Source organism: Rhineura floridana, chromosome 9 (assembly GCF_030035675.1).
Source record: "Rhineura floridana isolate rRhiFlo1 chromosome 9, rRhiFlo1.hap2, whole genome shotgun sequence".
Taxonomy (NCBI): domain Eukaryota; kingdom Metazoa; phylum Chordata; class Lepidosauria; order Squamata; family Rhineuridae; genus Rhineura; species Rhineura floridana.
In genome coordinates, this window is record NC_084488.1 from 59,439,586 (window position 1) to 59,462,520 (window position 22,935).

At 44.2% G+C, this 22,935-nt stretch overlaps 1 protein-coding gene across 1 annotated transcript in view; it reads left to right on the top strand.

The window, feature by feature from the left end:
• PDGFC (platelet derived growth factor C) overlaps nt 1-22,935 on the top strand; it is a 243,248-nt gene that overhangs the window by 140,641 nt on the left and 79,672 nt on the right. The window contains exon 3 of the mRNA XM_061584426.1: nt 17,067-17,262. Coding sequence (XP_061440410.1) covers nt 17,067-17,262 — 196 coding nt within the window. The remainder of the gene's footprint in view (nt 1-17,066; nt 17,263-22,935) is intronic.

Below are 22,935 nucleotides of genomic sequence, written 5' to 3' on the forward strand. Positions count from 1 at the left end.
CTGACCACCTCTCTGAGATATTGTACTGCCCTACAAATTTGTCGAATTGCAAACACAATTTGAGTTGGTTTTTAAATAGTCCAATCCGCTTCCTGTGTAGTTTGAAAGAATTTGCTATTAGTGAATTTCTCTACTTTTTAATCTGGGAGGTAAGAAATGGGATCCTGTGCAAGTTTGCTGATAATATATTGATCATTTGCATGCTTATTGAGTTCCATGGGATTTACTCCCCTCCAATGCTTAGGATAGGTGAAACTGACCATGGGGGATGGGTAGGGGAGGAGGAAGGGCAGAGGGGAGTGGGAGGGGAGCAGGTAGGATGGGGAGCGGAGAAGGAGGGCACATTTGATCATTTGCATGCTTAGTGAGTTCAGTGGGATTTACTCCCATGCAATCATGCATAGGATAGGTAAAATTGACCATGGAGGAGGATGAGAAGAGGGATGGAGAGAGGGATGGAGTGGGCAGGGGAGGAGGAAGAAGAAAGAGGAGAGGGAGAAGGGAGGAGAAAGGGAGAGGAGAGGGGAAGGAGGGGAAAGGCAGGTATTATCATTTGCATGCTTATTGAGTTCAATGGGATTTACTCCTGTGCAGTCATGGTTAGGATAGGTAAAACTGACCATGGGGGAGGCGGAGGGGAGGGGAGGGGAGGAGAGAGGAGGGGAAGGAGGAAGGGATGGGACAGGGGAGTGGAAGGAAGGGGAGGGGGAAGGAGAGGATTGGAAGGGGAAGGGGAGGGGCAAAGGAAGGGGGAAGGAAGGGGCAAAAGGGAGGGGAGAGGAGGAGGGGAGGGCAGGTTTGATCATTTGCATGCTTTTTGAGTTCAGTGGGATTTACTCCTGTGCAGTCATGCCTAGGATAGGTGAAACTGACCTGGGGGAGGGACAGGGAGGGGGGAAGAGGGAGGGAGGGGAGGAGGAGGGTAGGAAGGAGGGGAGAGGGATGAAGGGGGAAGGGAGGGGAAGAGATTGGATGGGTGAGCATTGGGCAGAGGGAAAGCCCCTTTCCTTTCCAAAAGGAAAACTTTGTCAACAATATCATTGTTTTTCAGCATTTCCCCCACCTTTTTATTCTACAGCAGGCACATGTAGTCTCCCACTCAAATTTAAACCAAAGCTGTCCCTGGCCACATCCATACCAGACCTTTATTTCACTTTAGACAGTCATGGCTTCCCCCAAAGAATCATGGAAAGTGTAGTTAGTGAAGGGTGCTAAGAGTTGCTAGGAGACACCCTGTTCCCTTCATAGGGCTTCAATCAGAGCAGCTGACTGTTAGACCACTCTGGCCATTGGAGCTCTCTCAGGGGAACAGGAATTTCCTAACAACTCTCAGCACCCTTCACAAACTACACTTCCCAGGATTCTTTGGGGAAAGCCATGACTGTCTAAAGTGAAAAAAAGGTCTGGTGTGGGTGTGGCCCCCTGTTTAGTGAAGCCAAACAGCTATGAGTCTGGCTTTTAGAACATTGACAGTTAGTTCTTACTGAGCATGCTGGTGCTTATCCTTGACTTCAGTGCAACATTTCTGAAATTAATTAAAAATCAACCAGGCATTTTTTAACTTTTAAACTACAGAAGATGAAGGTCAGAGTATGGGGCAAGGTCAGTAATAGGATTACAGGTACTCTGTGAACATGGCTGATTTTTAATTAATTTCAACAAATTATGAGAACTCTGACAGAAAGAAGTCCAAAAGGAGTCTGGATTTTTTTTCTCTCTTTTTACACTTTGAACTCTTGATTTTCTCTGACTGTTTTGTGTATCGCCATGAAAATTGAGGGGGTTGTTAAGCAAGCGTTTCTGCGTTCAGGACTATAAGTTTTGTAAGGTTTTGTTTCGAAATGGGCTTATGACTCAGTGACTCCATTTGTGTCAAGTCCTCCTAACCAGCTCAAGGACAATACAGACATTCAGTGGCATAATGGTTGTTCAAAACATGTCAACATGGAAATATCTCTATATTGCAAGTTCCTTTGCATGTAGTGGCTTGCTGTGCATATTCATTGGACCAGTCCACATGTAATGCTAAACCATGATTTAGTGCTACATGGATGAGTCTTTACAAGCCCAAACAAAGTATTGGGCTCACATGCTCTCTCTTTTAACTTTCTCCTCCCGTATGGCTGGGAAAAAGATTTCTGCCAAGTTTAGTTTCACTTTTGAAAGCAAAGAATCACTAGTTTAATGACAACTTCATAGCCCATAACAACTTAGCTTGTTATGAAAGTGACCAGAATTTGTTTTAAACTAGGACTCCTGGTTCATGTGTAATCCTAATTTAAGATTCCATAAATGTGAAATTGAAGTCGTCAGAAGCTTCCTCTACCCTGCTGCATGGAAGGACTGTATGCTCCTGGCTTGCCCACTTGCTTCTAAACCATAGTTTATCACTATGTGTGAATAGAGATGTTCACACATCACACTGAACACAGACACAAACTGTCTCTACACTTATACAGGTGTTTGTATTTGTGTACCCAGGTACACAGATTGCATATTTGTTGAATGTAACGTGTGAACACCCCTAATGTGACCATTTAATTTTTTAATATGCCACAGTTCATCAACACACAAAGGGTGTAGTGAGGTTGCAAATTTGCCAGGTCCTTGTGATGTCATGACACAGAAATTGCTTCCTACATGAAACAAATCCACATGGTTACATTTCAAGCACCATCAAGGTTCTGATTTGTGTGAACTGTCTTTTAGGAACAGAACACAAATACCTTTCTTTGAATTAGGATAAGATAAGGAACATTCTTGTGATTCCTGACCATGCCTTGTAGGAGTCATTCCACTGTGCAAAAATCTAAATCTTCACTTTTATTCCACAAAACATGTGTCTTTCAAATAATATTGTAGCATAAATTTTAATTTGTCTTTTACCATGTTTTTTAAAAAATGACATGAGTTCATATATGCTTTAAAATGCTTCTTAATATATAATATGGTTATATATTATGGTAATATGGTTAGATACTTCAACTCTACTGTGAGTATCCCCCCCCCTCAGATTCAACCTTGGCTTCATACCAAGATGATATACTTTTTGGGAGTTGTCACAATAATCCTTATAGGATTACATTGAGGATTATAATGATTATGTAGGATGACAATGACTGTTTGTATTTCCAAAGATCAGGCCTGTTCTTTCTGAAATGAATTGTGCCTGCAGGAACAGACCTATTTTGAGATAGGCATGACTATACTTGCTCAGTTAAGGTTTTCAGCTTTAGTTTCTGATAGCAATGCTTATCGAATTCTGTTACATGACATGATTTCAGTTTTCTTTGCTTGGTTATGGGGTCAGTGTGTAACAGTTTTAAAAGAATCCCAAAGTGGTTTCAGTAGTATATATTGTATTCTACATAGTGATAATTCCGTTATCACCTGTTCAGAAAAAAAAAATAGCTGCTAGTTTGAATGGAAAGTAGGCTTGTCTTTCTGTCTAGTAACCAGTAAAAAATGGCACCACTGCATTCTTTGTCAGTCTCAGACGTAATGACATGATTTTGGTTTTGGCATGATATATCTGTCTTTTGGTTTTTAAATATTTCATGCCTTCCTTTCTTACCAGTGCAATCTTATGCATGTTCACTCAGAAGTCCCATTGTGTTCAGTGGGGCTTTTTCTCAGATAATTATGTGTAAGGTTGCAGCATTAATGTTCAGCCTAAGAAACTGCCTCATACTGAGAAATACTATTTGTCCATATAGCTCCGTATTGTCTAGGCTGACTGGCACTGGCCCCCCAGGGTTTCAAACAGGGGATGTTTCCAGCCCTACCTAGAGATACCAGGGATTGAACCTAATTTATCTCCCTCCCTTCCTCCCAGGAGTGTGTGTGCGTTTACCAAACTATGCCCATACTGGAGAAGTATTGAAATGCCTTATTACATTAAAATGTTCATAGGTCACCAGGATATCTGTTAGAGTCTTGAGGATCATTTATATATAAATAAAATCTCATTAATTTTGGATTTGAAAATCTTGCATTTCACTTTTAAAGAGAAGGATATTCCACCTAGCTGCAGTAAAGAATTGGTTTTTCCAACATGCACACATCCTTCACAGATGACCTCAAGCTGAACAACTAAAATAATATTGTCTATAAAGCAAAAACAGAGTACAAGGAGGAGATTCTTAATTTAGGTGCTTCATTTGCTTTGTAGCTGTCAAATTTGTCAAATATTTCTCCAGAAGACATTTAAGCTAATATTTCCACATTAAACATTGGAGCCAATTACAATAAAATAACATTATATGAATATTTAAAGAAAACATTTGATGGATTTGTGTTTACCTGTGTCTCAAACTTATTCCTAATGGAATTCATGATGGCATGTTTAACACCACATCTAATTTTGTATTGCACTACAATCCTGAAGTTATTTATTTTAAAATATTTCCACGGGGATCTTAGTGGTTTGGTTTATTTTTCATATATCCACACTATTTCAGGGAACTTGAGATTGGATCACACATGAAAATGTCAATTTATTTGTCACTTATTTTAATTCCTTTTATTTTTAAGACATTTATATACCACCCTTTGTCAAAAGGCCACAAGGAGGTTTGCAGCTGAGGGGCGAAATGAGACACAGACACAGCAGCTTGGGTTGAAACAAGGGCCACTTTATTAAACGATAACAAAACCCCTTTTAAAGTGATCTGCAGAGGGAAAATCTAGGTGCGGAAACTGTCTATAAGCATGCAGCTTGCCATACAGCTCTTGGGCGACCAGCCCCTGTTGGGGCAAGGGCAAGCCCATCTGCTTACCCCCTACCCCGATAGGTGAGTAGGGGGTCCTTCCCACATCACCCCCCCGGGCCACACAACTCTGGGTGGATGAGGTAAGTTGGCTCCAGAAGCAGCCCATATCCTGCCTTCGTGCCATAAAGCCCTGACAGACAGGCCTCTGGAACCGCCAATCACCTCCAAAGGTACCTAAGGGGGCCACCTAGCTGTCCTTACCTACTCCCCTTCCTGCACCTTACTGCCACAAAATGGGGACAAATCTCTATTTAGTCCCCCTTTACCCCACTGCTGAGAAGCACTTCTTGCAGACCCTCTGCAGGTGTCCCCCAAAAAATGTCGTTCCCTGCATCTGACAGGTGAAGGCCATCAGCCCTATAAAGCTCAACCCTTGAATGCTATATGTGGGGGTGAGGAAAAGCCAACCCCCCATGCCCCAGAAGCACCAACCGAATCTGCCGGTTGACCTTCCTTCGTGCTCTATCAATTCCCCTGGGGTCCCATACGCCATGCCAAACCCTGCATGGGAGAATGTCTGACCACAGCAGACACACTGAAGGCCAATGTTGTCTTATCAACCGCATGTCTTCACATGCCTGAACTCTAAGGGCCTTGTCCTTCATTAAACCAAGGTCATTCCCACCAAGGAATAACCATAACTCGTGGAACTGCCCGCACTAAATCTTCCTGGAACAAAGCAGGTAGGAGCCCCTCCCAATGCATTCCTTGTCAGCCAAACCACTGCACTGCAGCCCATCAACTGAGGCCCAACTGGGAGCCCATGCTCGATTTTTTGGCTCTCCAGGCTGCCCAGAACACCATGCTGTGGCCGCATATTAGGATGCTTGTCTGCTCCATCCCCGACCAGCAACCTGTCAAAACAAACTACAACACGTTAAGCTTCCAAATTCCCAGGCCCACTAAAAGGGCAAATATAGCCCTTATAAGCCCCAGATGACCAACGTCCAACAGCCTGCAACCTTGCCTGGGAAAACCCAAGACCTGCTGCCGTAGAAGCAGCTCTGATTCTAAAAGAGTGGGTCCCAAACTCTGAGGGGCCCTGTCCTAGCCCTGCAAGGCCCACCTTGTGAGTGCCCAGAACTGATATTTTGTGAGGGGATCCCCACCTTCGTGGGAGAACAAATATCCTTCTCCTGATCCCCTGGCCCCAAGAAAAACTTTTAAAGCACGCACAGGGCAGAGGTTCGGTACAGAGGAAGGGAATAAATGCACAGTCCACCCCTTGCACCTCTGATCAGTCTTAGACCTCCTCAATTTAATGCAGGCACAACCCCTCCCCATGGTGACATCTGACAGCAGGAGGGCAAGCCGAGAAGGGTCTAGCTTGGATCCCGCCGCTAACTCTCCTATCCTAAAAGCTCCAAAAAACAGTGTAAGAGCAGACTGTTTCCCACTGGCCCACCATACCCAGTAAAAGGTCCAGCGATAAAGGGCAACGGGAATCGGGTGCAGTAGGGTGTTCTCTAGCCCACCCAGCTAACATACGGCAGACCCTAAAGTCCCCAGAATGGTCGTGAAAACCACCAGCCTTTGCTAGGAAGGCAAGTCCTGCCAGCTTACCTTGAAGCACCTGGACTGACAAGCCCCTTCTGCCATCCACCAGGAATTCTAGCAGGTGACTCACTGGAATAGGCCACTCTGGTGCATAGCCCTTGCTGGCCCAGAATTCCTGAATCACCTACCTGCTCTCTGGTAGCTGGCGAGCGTGCTGGGGGCAATGGAAAGGTTTATGGCCCTTTCCGACTCCATTCTCCATTCTCCAATCTCCCAAAACGCAGTGGGCACGACTTGCGGCTGAGCCCTGGCCAGCGTCATCAGCTGATGAAAACGGTCCATCTTGTTTCATGACAGAGTATCAGCAACACTATTGTCAATGCCAGGAACATGTAGTGCCCGGAAAAGAACATTAAAACACAGGCATTGGAGAACAAAAAACTGGACGAGGCCCATAACCCTGGTGTTCCTGGATGTAAGGGAATTGATAACCCGGACTGTAGCCATGTTATCACACCAGAAATGGACTATAGAGTTCTGCAGCCTCTCGGCCCACAAATAAACTGCTACCACTATCGGGAAAAATTCAAGAAAGGTCAGATCCTTGGTCAGCCCCTCTTGAATCCATGCTTGTGGCCACCGCCCGTTACACCAGAAAGACCCCAAAACTACCCCAAATCCAGAAGCCCTGGACACATCAGATTGGACTTGCAACTCTGCCTCCAGGAGCCGATCCTGCCTCCAAAAGGATACACCATTGAAATCCTGCAGGAAAGAGGACCACACTGCCAGGTCGGCACGCAATGCAGCTGTCACCCTGAACCTATGGCGGGGCCGTAAAAGCCCAACCATAGTGTCATAAACTCATTGCAAAAATGTCCGACCTGGTGCTACAACCGTGTATGGAAAATTCAGGTGCCCCGCCAGCTTCTGGAGGGTAGAGAGGAAAACTTTCTTAGCCTCTGAAACTTCCCTAAACTTAATTTGGAGGAGCTCAAGCTTCTACATGGGCAGCCGACAACACTGCCTCCCCGAATCAATTTCTATACCCAGGAATGTCAGGACGGGGGCTGGTCCTTCCGTCTTTTCCATGGCCAAAGGAACCCCCAGTTCCTCTGCCAGGTCACCAAACTGTTCCATCAAGTGCTGGCATTCACCCATTCCAGCCCTACCCGCAAACAGGAAGTCATCCAAATAGTGTACCACTGTATTCAGAGCTGCCCGCCTCTTGATCACCCACTCCAGAAAGGAGCTAAAGCGCTCAAACATGGCTCAAGAAATTGAGCATCCCATAGGTAATGCCTGATCCGTATAGAATTTGCCGGCAAAAGCAAAGCCCAGCAGCTCATAGTCTGCAGGGTGGATGGGCAGGAGGCGGAAAGCAGACTTGATGTCACACTTACCCATGAATGCACCTCGACCACAAGCCCACACCATGTGCACTGCATCATCCAGGGAGGTATAGTGGACTGTACATAAACTATCAGGAATAAAATCATTAACTGACTGCCCTTGCGGGTAGGACAAGTAGTGAATGAGCCTGAATTCCCCCACTGCCTTTTTGGGAACAAGACCTGGGGGGACACCCTAAGGATAGGGATGGGGGTGATTGGAACGGGCCAAGCACCCACCCTGCCTGCACTTCCTAGTCAATTTTCTGTTGTACAATTGCCTCCATGCCTACTACAGATTTAAGGTTACGGGACATGAAGGCAGCCCGTGGACCACTGTAAGGAATTCGAAAGCCTAATTAAAAACCCTGCAACAGAAAATGTTCGTCCCCGGCCGCTGGGTAACCAGCAAGCAGGTTCCAAAAAACTTCTAACTTAACCAGGGAGGGACCCTTTTCCCTGAGAGGCCCCAGGTGGAGGCTGCTTCCTGCCCCCTTGCTGATCCCTGCCTCCTCCCCTATACAACCTGCCCCCTTGCTGATCCCTGCCTCCTCCCCTATACAACCTGCCCCTGGGGCAGGCTGTGCAAGGGTGTGCTGCTCCAAAAAATGGAACACTCATGCCGGAAATGACATGGGTTAGGTGCGCAACCCCCCGGGAACTAAATTCCCAGCACAGCAGTCATTGTTGAACCCCCTGCCCCACATTAGAGCGGGGAAGGGTAGCAGCCAACTGCCTACTCAATAAGTGCCTGCTATCGCACCTGTCCCCAGTTGTGGCTTGGGCCGCTGCCATGAACTGTAGCCACAACTCTGGCTCCTTCTTGTCCCATGGCAGTGTCCTATCACACACAGCCCACATACGAAAGACCTCATCATAGGACAGCCAGGCCATGCCAGAAAACTCAACATACGCTCTGTATACAATATATAGGTACTTCACTAGAGGCAACCCCTTCAGAGGCTGCCTTTCCATCAGCACTCCAGTGTAAATCAGGTACATTGGTAGCCAATTGGCCCACGTCTGGTCCACTATCCTACATCTAGGCCTCTCCACATCACCTTCACCCTCCTTTTCTTTATCTTTTTTGGGGTGTTCTCTATAGAGCAAAGAAAATAAATCCACGTACTCCGCTCGCCAAATTTTATCCTTGGTTGCCGGGAGCAGGTGGAAACCCAAGGTGATAGACATATCCCCAAAAGGAATGGCACCCACCGCTACTGACCCCAAAGGATCCGACATTGCGCCTTGCACTGTGGCTGCAGCTAGTTGTTCACCTGTCAGCATGGCTGTTGGATCTGCCCCCCCCGGGAGATATGGCCGGTGCGGCCACCTTTCCCCTTCCTGTATGCTGCCACACTTGATTACACTCAGCCTGTAGCAGTGGGTGGAGACCACCTGGTGGCGTCTCCATGACAGACAAAGTGTGGGATGCGCTACTCGCTTCCGCACTGGAAGGCATAGCGAATGCCTTCCCGGCCCTGAGGCCCACGGCCCCCATGGAGACCACCCCCATACTGGCCACCCCGCTGCCTGGGTAGGCCCTACAGACTTACCTGCTCTCACCAGCAGCCCTGACATACTAGCTGCCTGACCCTCTCCAGCTGATGATGATAGGGTTGTAAACTTGTTTTGTAGTAGATGAGCCTTGTATCATCTCATCTAGAGGGGGATGTTAATGTGTGTTTATCTCCCTCCTCCGCTCTTCCTGGTACCTAGAATGCTGCTAGGGTAGCATTCCAGGCACTGGAAGGCCTAGTAAATGCAGTTTTTCCAGGGCTCTTGACGTCCAGAGAGAGACTTCCCTCTTTCCTTGCCCTCATTACCACAGGAGCTACTGTGAAGCAGCTGCAAGATGAGTGGGTGGGAGAAATTATTCTAAGGCTTGGATTAAAATGTGGTCTAGAGAAGAACTTGGGGCCTAATTATCACCTTTGCATTGAAGATGAGCATTACTAGACACCAAGTTTGTATTCTGAGCCAAGGAATTACAAAGCTCACGAGCATCCTTAATTTGCACCAGATGATTTTCATGTGATGCGTTCCAGGAAATGTTGCAGGTAGTTTGTACAAGAGTAAATGCTATATGCCTGGTGTCAATTAATGCTTCATTTCTGGATAATTTAGCTCTAAATAAGTACTTTCTAAAGAAACAAATTTAGCTTTATTAGTTTTCCTGAGTTTCCCTTTAAAATTTTGATATAGAATTACCAATATGAAGCCTCGCTTACCTGCGCAGCATGGATAAGTGGGGCATAATTGCGAGGAGGGAGCGATGCTGCCACGGCCATCTTCGTTAAGGGCAAATATGGGTGGCAGCGCCATATCCCCAGTATCTGTGCTTTGGGGAACTGGGTTAGCTGCACTAAAATGGTGGCTGGGAAAGTGTGCTTACTCATAAATTATTTCCTTTCTTTATGTGAAACAGGGAAATATGAGGTTAGTGGCCCTCTCAGAGGTGAGGAGAAGCACCCAGCAGTAGCTGCTCAAGGAAAGCGTCCCTCCCCTGTTAAGCTCGAGGTACTGGGACCTTGCTTGCAGACTGCCCAGTTCCTGGGGAGGTTTGTTTTGTTATGGGGTTTTCTTTCAGTTTCTGGATCCCATATTGTAGTCTCGGGGCTTGCCTTAAGGGCCTGCACTCTTAAATTTGTCTTGGGCATAGACACAATGGCGATCAGTAATGGCTTCCTACCAGTTAGTTAATGCACTGCCCATGGGAAAGTATGACATCTAATCTGTTTTTTCATCTACTGTGGGGATACAAGGGGATTTATAGCTGCTGGGTTTTTGCCTTTTCAGTCAATTCTATGAGCTAGAGCATTATATATGGGCTGCTCTATTCTCACACGGAGCGCTTCAGCTCCTTCCTTGAAGGGGCTGTCGGGAAGAGAGGGTAAAAAATTTGGGTGCATGTTAACACCTGATGTCGCAGATTATGGAATGGCTTTGTAACTGGTTCATCTTAATGGCTGTGTCAATGGACCATCCTGCCTGGTGTTAACCTTCCTGGGCATACCACCTAATTCACCACCAATCATACTCATGTGGTCAGTCAGTAATGGCTTCATGCCAGTTAGGCCAAGAAAGTGTTTCTTGTCTGCCCTCCAGGTATTAGAGGTCTTTTCCAGTGGTTTATGAGGTTGTAGCAGGGCTTTCATAGCCTTACTACAGGTTCAGGGTTGTGGCTGTATAATTTAATGCTTGTTGTGATCAAATATTGATCAAGAAATTAGAGCCAAACTGCAGGTTACATTTTATATTCTGGCCCAAATCATTTGGTCTAGTTTTCCCACACTCCTGGGGAAGAACTAACTAACTTGCTGTAGAATTACGTGACATAGCTCAGGACTAGAGCATCTGAACTTCAGGCTGAAGGTCCATAGCATCTCTAGGTAGGGCTGGGAGGGAGAACTGGAAGTCTGTGGATGCATCGGGGGTTTTGTGCTGGCTGCAGGCTTGGACTTATAGGCAGTGAGGCTTGGGAACTCTCCCGTCCATTTTAGTGGGATAACATGGTCATGGGACAGGTCTGTGACTTCCTTCCATTTCGGAATGGTAGGGTTATGGTCCTTGTCTGTTCCTTTGTTCTCTAGTGCCCAGATTTTAATGTTTTCTTTTGGGGCATGGTAAGGTAGAGTATTGACACTGTTTTATTGAGGTGCTGTCATGGACTCAGGTGGAGCAGTTCAGCTGTGCTGTGCAACCGCACATTGGGAGACTGGGGAGCGGAGTCAAAGATGGCCATAAGCCGGTCTGTTGCCCCAGCATGCTCAACAGCTATCAGAATGCAGGAGGGGTTTTTCCCAGGACTTCTGGGCCAGCAAGGGCTATGCACCAGAGTGGCCTATTCAGTGAGTCACCTGCTGGGATTGCCTAGTGAATGGCTGGAGACTGGGCCTCTCAGTCCAAGCACTTCGAGGTAAAGGCTGATAATTTTCCCACTTATTCCAGGGACTTTAGAGTCCGCCGTATGTTAGCTGGGTGGGCTAGAGAACACGATGCCACCCTCGATCCCCGTTGCCCTTTCTCACGGGACATTTTATTGAGTATGGTGGGCCAGTGAACAACAGTATGCACCTCAAGCTATGAAGCCAGACTATTCCAGGCGGCAGCCCTTACGCTGGTTTTTGGAGCTTTTAGGATAGGTGAGGTGGTGGCCGGATCCAAGGGAGATTTGTCTTGACGGGCCCTCCAGCAATCAGATGTCTCCATGGAAGGGAGTTGTACCTGTATAACATTGATGGACCGGCAATGTTGCTGGACAGGGATAGAGCAGCTGCACACCCTATCCTGGGCTTACAGTTAGGCCTCAGTCAATGGGCTGCAGTGTGGTGGCTTGGCTGGTGAGGAATACTTTGGGATGGGCTCCTACCCACTTTGTTCCAGCTTGGTTCAGTGTGGACATCTCAGCATGTGTTGGTCATTCCCCGAGTTGGGAATGACCTCAGTATTCGAGGCAAGGCCCTCAGGTGGCGGGCATGTGTGGACATGCAGTTTGGGACGCGGTTACCTAAGGGCATGGCCCTCAGTTCCAGGCATGTGCGGACATGCAGTTCAGGAGGCAACGATGGCCTCGGTTACTTAAGGGCATGGCCCTCAGTTGCAGTGAAAGGGCATGCCCCTCAGTTTGGCAGGCATGCATGGCATGCAGTTAATAAGGCAACGTCGGCCTTGGGTACATCTGCTTTGGTCAGACATACTCCTGCAAAGGGTTTGGCGTGGTGTCTGGAGCCCGATAGGGATGGACCAAGCGCGAAAGAAGGCCAACCGGCAAATTCAGTTGGCTATTCTGGGGCAGGGGGGGTTGGCTATTTCACACCCTGCATTCAGCATTGGATGGGTGAACTGTACAGGGCTGATGGCATTCACCTGTCTGACGCAGGTAACGTCTCTTTGGCAGACCTGCAGAGGTGTCTGCGAGAGGTGCTTCTCGGCAGTGGGTAAAAGGGGACTAAATAGAGATTTGTCCCCTTTTTGTGGCGGGAAGGTGCAGAAAGGGAAATAGGTAAGGACAGCTCGGTGGCCCCCTTAGGTACCTTTGGAGGTGATTGACGGTTCCAGAGGCCTGTCTGTCAGAGCTTTGCGGCTTAAGGGCAGGATATGGGCTGCTTTTGGGGCCAACTTAACTCATCCACCCGAGGGTTGTGCAGCCCGGGGGGGTGGTGACCTGAGAAGGCCCCCCTGCTCACCTACTGGGTGTGGCTGGCGGAAGGGGTAAGCAGATGGGGCTTGCCCTTGTCCCAAGCAGGGGCTGGTCGCCCGTGAGCTGTATGGCAAGATGCTTGCTTATTGATAGTTCTGCACCTAGGTTTCCCTCTGCAGGTCACTTTAAAAGGTGTTTTTGTATAGTTTAATAAAGTGGCCCTTGTTCAACCCAAGCTGATGTGTTCTTGTCTTCTTTCGCCCCTTCACTCGCAAATACTTAAGTTGTCCAAGTTGCATATAAATCTGTACCTACTTTACACAAACTTGCATTCATTTCTAATGGTCACGCTGTACTCCTGGCCATTGTTTCTGATCACCCCAGATCATCTCAAAACACCCAGATGGGTATTATGTGTGAGGACAAGCCTGAATTTCCATGATCTATTTTTCTAGCTTCCTTTACCATGTTGTGGCCTGCGGCTGGTTCACAGCCATAAGTATGCAACCAAAGCTATTGTAAGATTGTTCAGTCATTGAACTGGCAAAAGATTAAATCTTTGTTACATTTTTTTGTTCAAGAGGTAAAGAAGCTTCTGAATTTCTGACTAGGAATGACTGCCTTTTGCTACAGATTTTCTGTAACCAAGTAATATACAAATGATAGAATCATAGAGTTGGAAGGGGCCTATAAGGTCATTGAGTCCAACCCCCTGCTCATGTTAGGTCAGCTGGGGCAAATATATGAAGCCATGGACATTTTGCTTTTTGTTTCTCTGATTGTAAAGTTATGCTTTGTGTTAACTTTTATTATTTAATTTATTGGTCAAGTAGAACGGTGTGTTCTGATATGGCTGCATTCCACTATCTTTTTTCACTATCTTGTTCCACATTGTCAAGGAAGAGTATGATACCCCCTTTTGGGAGATATGTATGGTTAGACCCCAGGGAGAAAGCTACACACATTCAAGATCATGTGGAGAGACTGCAGGGAGACATGAACACTGCAATCCAGTACATGTCTACTCAAGTAAGCTCCATTGGGTTCAATGAGATTTACTCCCAGGATAAACCAGTGAATTGCAAATATGCCTCCCACAAGCATACGATCCATCGAGTACATTTATACTCCCCATCCTGCAACGGAGATCTAGTGCCCTTCAGTCAACGCTTTCCAATAGCTCCAAATGGGAATCATCTTCAACCTCGGAATGTCATCTCAGCAACTCACCTGTCCTTCAGTAAGCTCAACAGGTTCCCCAGAGGTTCTGGTGGTGCACTGGTTTCAGCTGGCCAGTCACCCTTGAGGACAGACAAGCACTCTGACGCTGCACATCCAGGGGAAGAGGATGAAGTCATACAAGAAGCTGCCCATCACACCACCAACAATTGGTTCGACCCAAAACACCTAGAATGAAGAGGAATACACACATGGAAAGGGGGAGCAGTGAGATATGGGACTGGGGGCGCAGCGTAGGAATAGAATGGTTGATAAAGAAAGTGCTCGCCTTCATGAACTGGAGACTGTTCTTTTAGTTATAAAGCTGGTAGAGAAAATTGGTGGAGTTTAGAGGCAGCACTACTTCAAACTGCAGTAAGATTGTGTGTTAAAAAAACTAGTGCAATAGAGAGAAGGGTTTAGCTTAGCCCTACTGTGCTAGTTTACTACATGAAGTGCAGTATTTATTAGAAAGTAATGTTATTTGTTATTTAATTTAATTTGTTATTATAATGTTATTTGTTATTTAATTTAATTTTTGTAAATTGTATTGCTTTTATTGTATTTTTATTGTATTTTTATATTGTATTTTTATACCTGTGTTTATTTTTCTTTGTATGCTGCCTTGAGGGCCTTTGGCCAATAGGCGGGGTATAAATAAAATTTAATAATAATAATAATAATAATAATAATAATAATAATAATAATGGAGAGCGGTATAACTAAAATTCCAGAGTTAAGCTTTAAAGTGATTATTCGTGAAAGAAAGAATCACTGGCTCTGTTCAGATGTAATGAACCTATTCTGATAAACCATAGGTTGTTGGCCAGGAAGAAGCTGTATGCCTGTACAATCTGATGCTGATTTCATATCCTGGTTTAGAAGGAGCCCAAAATTACAGTTTCCTGATTTGAAGGTCATAGGAAACTAAAATAGCTGCAGTGTATCATGGCCCCAGACCAGGAATCTTCAGAGACAGAGTACAATTACATTAGCCCTGAGGAAGAGATTGATCCATTCCATAGTCTGTCCTGTGTGAAGTCATGGCCAGGAGAGACCTCTGAGAAGATATTTCCAAAGCTTGAAACCCCCAGCCCTAGAATCTGGCGGTTGCAGAGTAAGCCCTTTAACTGTCAAGATGCAGTATTCAAGGAGTGGAGCCTCAATGCAATAAATAGCTAATCCAAGCTATATGATCTGCCAGATGTTCCAAGACAATACTGAGATAATTTGTATGGTCTGCCTCATCTGGAGGATCACTAACCATGGTCCTGAAACCCACTCTTAGAGCCTTCTCCAAGGTGCCAATTCTGCTTTGCTCACTTCCCTGTTGTCTGAGTAGTTACCTAACTGCAGTGGTGAGCATTCCCATATCAGAATAGCTGTTCAATACAGAACCAAATGTTCTCTCAAATAACCCAGTCTTATGTTTTTTAGGGCTCTGTAAGTTAATAACAAAACCTTAAGCTAGGCTCAGTAGCAAATGAGAAACCAGTGCAGCTCTTTTTTTCTATGTATTATTATTATTGAAATTATTATTGAAATTTCTACCCCCCTTCCTCCCAGAAGGAGCCCAAGTTGGGAAACAAAGGACAAAACACTAAAAACGTTAAAATTATTTTAAAATGTCCCAGGTGGATTGGCAGCAGACCCCCCTCTGCCCCCTCCCCTGTTGCCCTGGGGCTCCCCTTCGCCCAAATGCACAACATAAGGCAGGGGGAGGAGGAAACCATTCACCAGATCCCAAAAGGGCCCCTTGATGATATTAGGGCCCCTTTCTCTGCTTGCCCCCCCTCCCCCGGGAAACCAGCTTAGCACCTGTTAGCACCCTAGCCATCACACTCTCCACTAGTTGTAGTTTCTGTACTAAGCCCTGGGACAGAGAGGCTTGTCCTATGGTTTATAGACATGGTTTGTCTAGGAGAGCTAGACTATGAGCCCAGGTTCAGGTGACACCAAGCCAAACTATGGTTTAGCACAGTGCAGGATAATAGCAGAATGACTGGGGAGGAGCAAATTGACCATGATCTCCTCTCTGGAAGCCTAAATATTTGCTCGTGCACATGTGGCTTAGTGTTACATGCAGACAAGGGTATCTTTATAATTTCTTTATCATTTGGGAAGCTAAAATAATCGGTGTACTCATCTCTTTGTACTACTAAATTATCTAGATGAGGCAAAAATTAATTTATTTGATTATCAGCACTGTTTTCTACTATTCTAGTTTCTGCTTCTCATTGTTTCTGCTTTAAAGATTTGTCTTTGCATTTATGCTTTCAGTAAGAGAAAAATCAACTCATTTGAAATGTGGTATTGGAGGAGAGCTTTATGTATACCATGGACTGCAAAAAAGACAAATAATTGGGTGTTAGAACAAATTAAACCAGAACTATCATGAGAAGCTAAAATGATGAAACTGAGGTTATCATCCTTTGGACACATAATGAGAAGACATGAGTCACTAGAAAAGACAATAATGCTGGGGAAAATAGAAGGGAGTAAAAAAAGAGGAAAGCCAAACAAGAGATGGATTGATTCCATAAAGGAAGCCACAAACCTGATCTTACAAGATCTGAACAGGGTGGTTTATAACAGATGCTATTGGAGGTTGCTGATTCATAGGGTCACTATAAGTTGAAATCGACATGAAGGCACATAACAAAATATGATATTCCCATCTTTTAAGAAACAAAGGGAGAAGCTATCTGTCTCTGTTTCTGTCTCAAACCAGTGGTAAGCCATTCAGTTTTCAAACCTATACTATCAATGCTGTGACTGGATCACTTTATAAGTAGATATCTTCATACTGCTTTTATCCTACAAACAGTGTGACTCATTCTGTACATCCAGGAGGAATTTGGACATATTTCTCGACCTCTTTTGAAAGTTGGAAGATGATGTGGTTTGGTGGTCTGCTAGTGAAAGGAAATTCAAAATCCAACTGAGCACACCTAAAATAGTCCTCTGGATCCTGTTGTTCAGTGTATTCTTAATTGAACAAATTGTTGATGTTTCTATTTTGTGTATGTATTTATTTTGTTATAGGAGTACAAGAACCACAACATGAGAAGATTATTACAGTGTCTTCTAACGGAAGTATTCACAGCCCAAAGTTCCCATATACTTATCCCCGTAACACAGTACTGGTGTGGCGATTAGTAGCAGTTGAGGAGAATGTGTTGATACAGCTCACTTTCGATGAAAGGTTTGGGCTTGAGGACCCAGAAGATGACATATGCAAGTAAGTTACTGTTGCTCAGTTCATATAAGCCTAATGGAAGTGGTGATAGATATACTGATGACATGCCATAAACTCCACCCCTAACAATGGTCTGTCATTTCACATTTTTAGTTAGATCTCCCCAACCTGCATAGCTGGTATAAACCTTTATGTATTTATGTAGTGTGCATATCTGCCATAAAATAAAAGGCAATAATATCCATTGGTATTTGTGGGTAACTTTTTCATTCTACAAAGCATTGCTATAATCTTCATAATTGCTTATACATACAATGACCCTTTCTTTATATTCTCTTGGGGAATGTGTCAAGTCAAGTTAAATGTGTTGTAGGTACTTCTGGGCACAACTCAATTATTCAGCAGGCCTATTGATTTAATAAGATTACTCATAAGTAGTGTGCTATTTCAGATTCAGTGTGCAATTAAAATGACATTACTGTTAAAAACAATTAACACTTTGGGAAAAGTTTTATAGTGCATCACATTGCACTATGCACTGGGAAGAAGGGCGGGATATAAATTAAATAAATAAATATACCATGTGTACCCAGAACATCTGAATAGTTAGAAATTTAGATAAATGGGAGAGTGGTTGATTTAGAATTGGAGTGACCAGGTGCTACAAAGGACAGACACAATGAATTCACATCACCAATATTTTCAGATTATGTCTGATGTGAGAAAATGTGTTCTACTGTATTGTTTACATCTCTGCTTATGACTGAATATACAAACTGCTAAATGTTTTTTAGATTAAGCATCCAAAGCTTGTGCGACACAGAGATTGAAAGGAGTAACTGCCATATGCAACTGGGTATGATTCAAAAAGGATTAGATACATTTCAATTCCATTTATATCAATGGACTAGACTAACTGAATCCTTTAAATAGAAAAATATGCAAATCAATTTGGGTTAATATTTTCTCTTTCTCTTACACATGCTGTCTCAGATTTGAACTAGTAGATAAACCAAAGTGTTAGGATATCGTAAAGGTGCTGTTTAATAAGAGCTCTTGCATTACTAACCCCTAAAGTAAGTAATTGGTGTGGGGATAAGCCATAGGAGCAGAGTCTTGGCCTTCATTCACCTGTTCTCATAAGAGTCAGACAGAACTTGAGAGATTAAGCCAACAGGAAATAGATTTAACTGCAGCCAGTAATTAAATGTCCTCAGCCAAGCCTGCAAAGTAACAGAAGGAAGGCCTGCTTCCATTCGCAGTAAGGGCCGGTTCTAAAGGGCAGCCAGGTGAGGCACTGGCCTGAGGGCCCCTGGAACTACAGGGGCCCCTCCGCTCGCCGGACAGGAGCTTCCGAGCTGCCTGGCATCCCCCCCCAGTTCACCTACCTTTCTCTCTGCTGTTTTTTGCGGTTTGCCATCAATCAAGATGGTGGCCGAGGTTTCCCTAAGGGGCTGAAGCCTCTGCCACTATCTTGGTTGATGGCACGCATGCGTGCTACACGCGCGCATTGCTTCCATCAACCAAGATGGCGGCAGAGGCTTCAGCCCCTTAATGAAACCTTGGCCACCATCTTAATTGATGGCAAACCTGTGTGCACAGTGCAAGCACAGTGCAAGCAGCTGCAAAAAACAGCGGAGAGAAAGGTAGGTGAAGCAGGGGATGGCGGGTGGCTCGGAAGCTCCTGTCCGGCGAGCCGCAGCTGCTTCCGCAGATCGCAGAAGGGGAGCGGAGGGGCCTAGGGCAGGCTGGTGTCCAAGGGCCCCACATGCCTGGGGCCGACCCTGTTGGCAGTAAAGCATTAAGAGCACAACAAGGAGCAGAGAAAATTTTTCTAAGAAATTTGGACTGCACCACTTCCAATGGTCTTAGCTGAGTATTAGCCCAAATTTGAATTCCATACAGTAATTGTGCTAAAGGTTTAGCCTTAAAAACCTCAAGTGCTGGAGGTATAAAGTTGCCACCTTTTGTATAAAAATAATAATAATAATAAAATGATCTCCGTCATGCCCCTTCTTTGATGAGCTTCCGCCAGACCCTGAAGACATGGCTCTTCAGGAAGGCTTTTGGGATGGCCTAGGCTTTTACTGTTGTTTTTAAATTTTAATGTTTAATGTATTGTTTTTATTCTGTACGTCGCCCAGAGTGGCTGGTGAACCAGCCAGATGGGTGACTAATAAATTCAATAATAATAATAATAATAATAATAATAATAATAATAATAATAATAATAATAATAATAATAATAATAATAATAATAAATGCATCAAGACTTTGGAGCTCTGTAGAGCTTTCTCAATTACATATCTTTGTTGGGCTAGCCATGCCCCTGTTGATTAAAAGACTATGCCCAAGTATTTAAAAACTCTTAAATTGTTCAATTGACTGTTTGTCCAGGAGCCATCTATGGGGCCTATGACTTTTAGAGAATACCATAACCTTAGTTTTCTTATAATTGACCACTAAGTATTCCTTTTGGCAATAACAAGAAAATGCCCCCAACAGTCTTTTCAGGCCCACTCTTGTTTGAGAAAGAAGCACGGCATCATCTGCATACAATAAGACAGAGATAGCTTTAGAAGCCAGTTTGGGGGCATGAAAGTCTGGGGATGTTAAATGCTCGACTATGTCGTTGTTATACAAATTGAACAATACAGGGGCCAAAATGCAGCCTTGTTTGACCCCTTTTGTCACTGGGACAGAATCTGTAAGATGTCCGTCTGTGGTACATCGCACCTTCAGCCAAGTGTTATTATATAAACACTTGATCAGGAAGAGAAGTCTTTTATCTATAGATGAGAGGGCTAATTTTTCCCAGAGTCTTGTATGGGAGATTTAGTCGAATGCTGCCTTCAAGTCAATAAATGCTGCATATAATGTGCCACCTGGTTTCATTTTTGCATATTTATCGATTAAATGATTAAGGACAAAACAGCGGTCTATGCAGAGCTTGGAAAAGTTACTTTTTTGAACTACAACTCCCATCAGCCCCAGCCAGTATGGCCACTGGATTGGGCTGATGGGAGTTGTAGTTCAAAAAAGTAACTTTTCCAAGCTCTGGGTCTATGGTAGATCTGCCCTGCCTGAATCCCGCTTGTTCGTCAGCCAGGATAGTTTCCTCAGTTATCCAGTCAGTTAATTTATTATAAAGATGTTTTATGTAAAGTTTACTAATTATATATAACAAGCTGATTGGGTGATAGTTAGCTGGGTCAGATTTGGATCCTTTTTTAAAAATAGGAACAATTATGGCAATACCCCAATCCTCGGGCAATAGCCCTGTAGAGTTAATAAATGAAAATACAGCTGCCAGCAGAGGGGCCCACCAATCACTATTAGATTTTAAAAGTTCAGTTGGTTGAAAATTGATGCCTGGTGCTTTGTTATTCTTTAACTGTGAGATAAGGTTCTTAACTTCGATTACAGAAACTGGCGGCCAGATTGGTAAATTTTCTGGGACATCCAGTGTTTGGTTCTCCTTAATTCTATGGTCAAAGAATAGTGATTGATAGTGCTGCTTCCATTTGTTAGGATGGATAACACACAGTGGAGCTATACAACTATTCTCTAAGAAACCCGATATTGTGTGCCAAAAGAGGCAAGTGTCCCTATCATTAGAAGCCTTTATTAGGGTTTGCCAGGCATGTTTTTCAAATTGCTGTTTTCCCCTTTATCGATAGTTTGTACTTTTGCCTGTATGAAACATACTCAGTAAGCAAGGGGCCGGAGTTAGTGTTCCTATATTTACGATAGATCCTCCTCAGCTGGCTTTTAGCCTGTTTACATTCACTGTTGAACCAGCTGGATGTTACTGGAGTTTTTCTAAGGGCAGTATTCGTAGTTTTATTGATTAAATGGTCCTGTAATTTACCCATTAGAGTTTTAAACAAGTCCATAGCCTCAGTAGCTGATTTGGCTGACAGAATAGTATCATGCATGGCTAGAAAATCCTTGGAATGTAAAAGATAAGTCAGGGCTAAATCAGCTTCTGGTGACCACTTAATTCTTATTTTTGTTTTATTTTTGTTTTGTGTATCTCTGAGTTTAGAAAGTAGGATTGCAAAAAACTTATACAAACGTATTGCAGTCTAAGATTCTGCATGCCTAATATAAAGGGAAGAAAGGTTTTAAAGATCTTATGACACCTTTAATTTCCCTTCCCCTCCCCCCAAAAAAATCAGTCACTGCTCATCTTTACCATGTGTATACTTATGCAGAGGGAGCTGAGGTCCTATCTGACAGAAGCCATCTGTTTCATAGAAAGCACCATGGGGAGGTACCTTATGAATAATTTGACAGTCTGTAGCTAGAGTTCTGCACTTCTATAGGTCTAGCATACTTGACAATCCATTGAACATGGAGTATTTGTAGTACAGATTATAAACTTCATCTCAAATAATAGCTGTGCACAAATTCTCCACCCTTTTTCTGCTCAGAAAAAAATGGAAGGACTGTTTCACCTAATTTCTCAGATGAGCAGGGGTTCTCCAAGTTTCTTGGGGATTTGTATCACCAGTAGCAGTGATAGTAACATAGCTTTTTCTGTGTTGGCAGCCTGGCTGACATTTTGTATTCTCCACAATGCCTCAAACTTAGCATTCTTCTGGGGCATGGTGTGTGTGTGGGGGGGAATGGTGGTTACCACATACAAAAATGGGGCAGAATATTAAGAGAAAAAATGTTTTCTTGCTCCTCTTCAGGTCTGTTTCATACCACAGCTAAAGTGAAAATCTAGAACAGGGAATACCACAAGTGGACTTCAACACTACCTTCTCCAATCACTCTACATACATTGAGTTTTAAAAGTGTGTTTTCAATATAGGGTAGGCTGAAAAAGAAAAAGTAAAACTGAAAAGAGGAAATATATTTGCTCTGGATACATCTCAAGGTTTATTTTATTTTTACATTTCTATTCCACGTCTTTTCCTAATAAGTTCAAAGTGGCATACATGGCTTCCCCCCTCCCAATTTTATCCTCACAACAGTTCTGGTTAGGCTGAGACCTGTTGACTGGCCCAAGATCATGGAGTGAGCCTCATAGACGAGTGGGGATTTCAACCTGGGTGTTCCACATTGCTGCCCAAGGCAGCCCTTTGCACATGCTCCTTGGTGAAATTATGTTCTTATCAGCTATGGTGGATAGTTCTTTGTTAAAAGAGAAATGTGCTAGATTCTTGATAATTTGTCACCATGAATCAGGATGGGCATGAAGCAGGTGCACAGCACCTCTTTATTCCTGTTGAGCCAGATTCAAGGAGACAGAGCACGCATGAGAGTTAAGGAAATTATTTCAGACTCTGAGTCTAGGAAAATTCCCCTCTTTGAAGCTTCTTCAAAGGGTGTTTTGTGGTACTTAGCCAATTTTTTTAAAGGTATGTAATAAAACCAAAGCTGGAATATTGGTCCAGTGAATGACATCAATATCCACAGTAAAATCTTTGATGTCTGCGCAGAATGGAATATTCTATTACTTTTTTTTCCTTTTTAAAACTTTGCCATAGCTTACCTTGGTCACTTTCTAGAAGCAAAATATAAAATCAATCATATTGTAAAAATGTAAATGTACTGCCTTCAAGTCGATTCCGACTTATGGTGACCCTATGAATAGGGTTTTCATGAGGCTGAGAGGCAGTGACTTGCCCAAGGTCACCCAGTGAGCTTCATGGCTATGTGGGGATTTGAACCCTGGTCTCCCAGGTCATAGTCCAACACCTT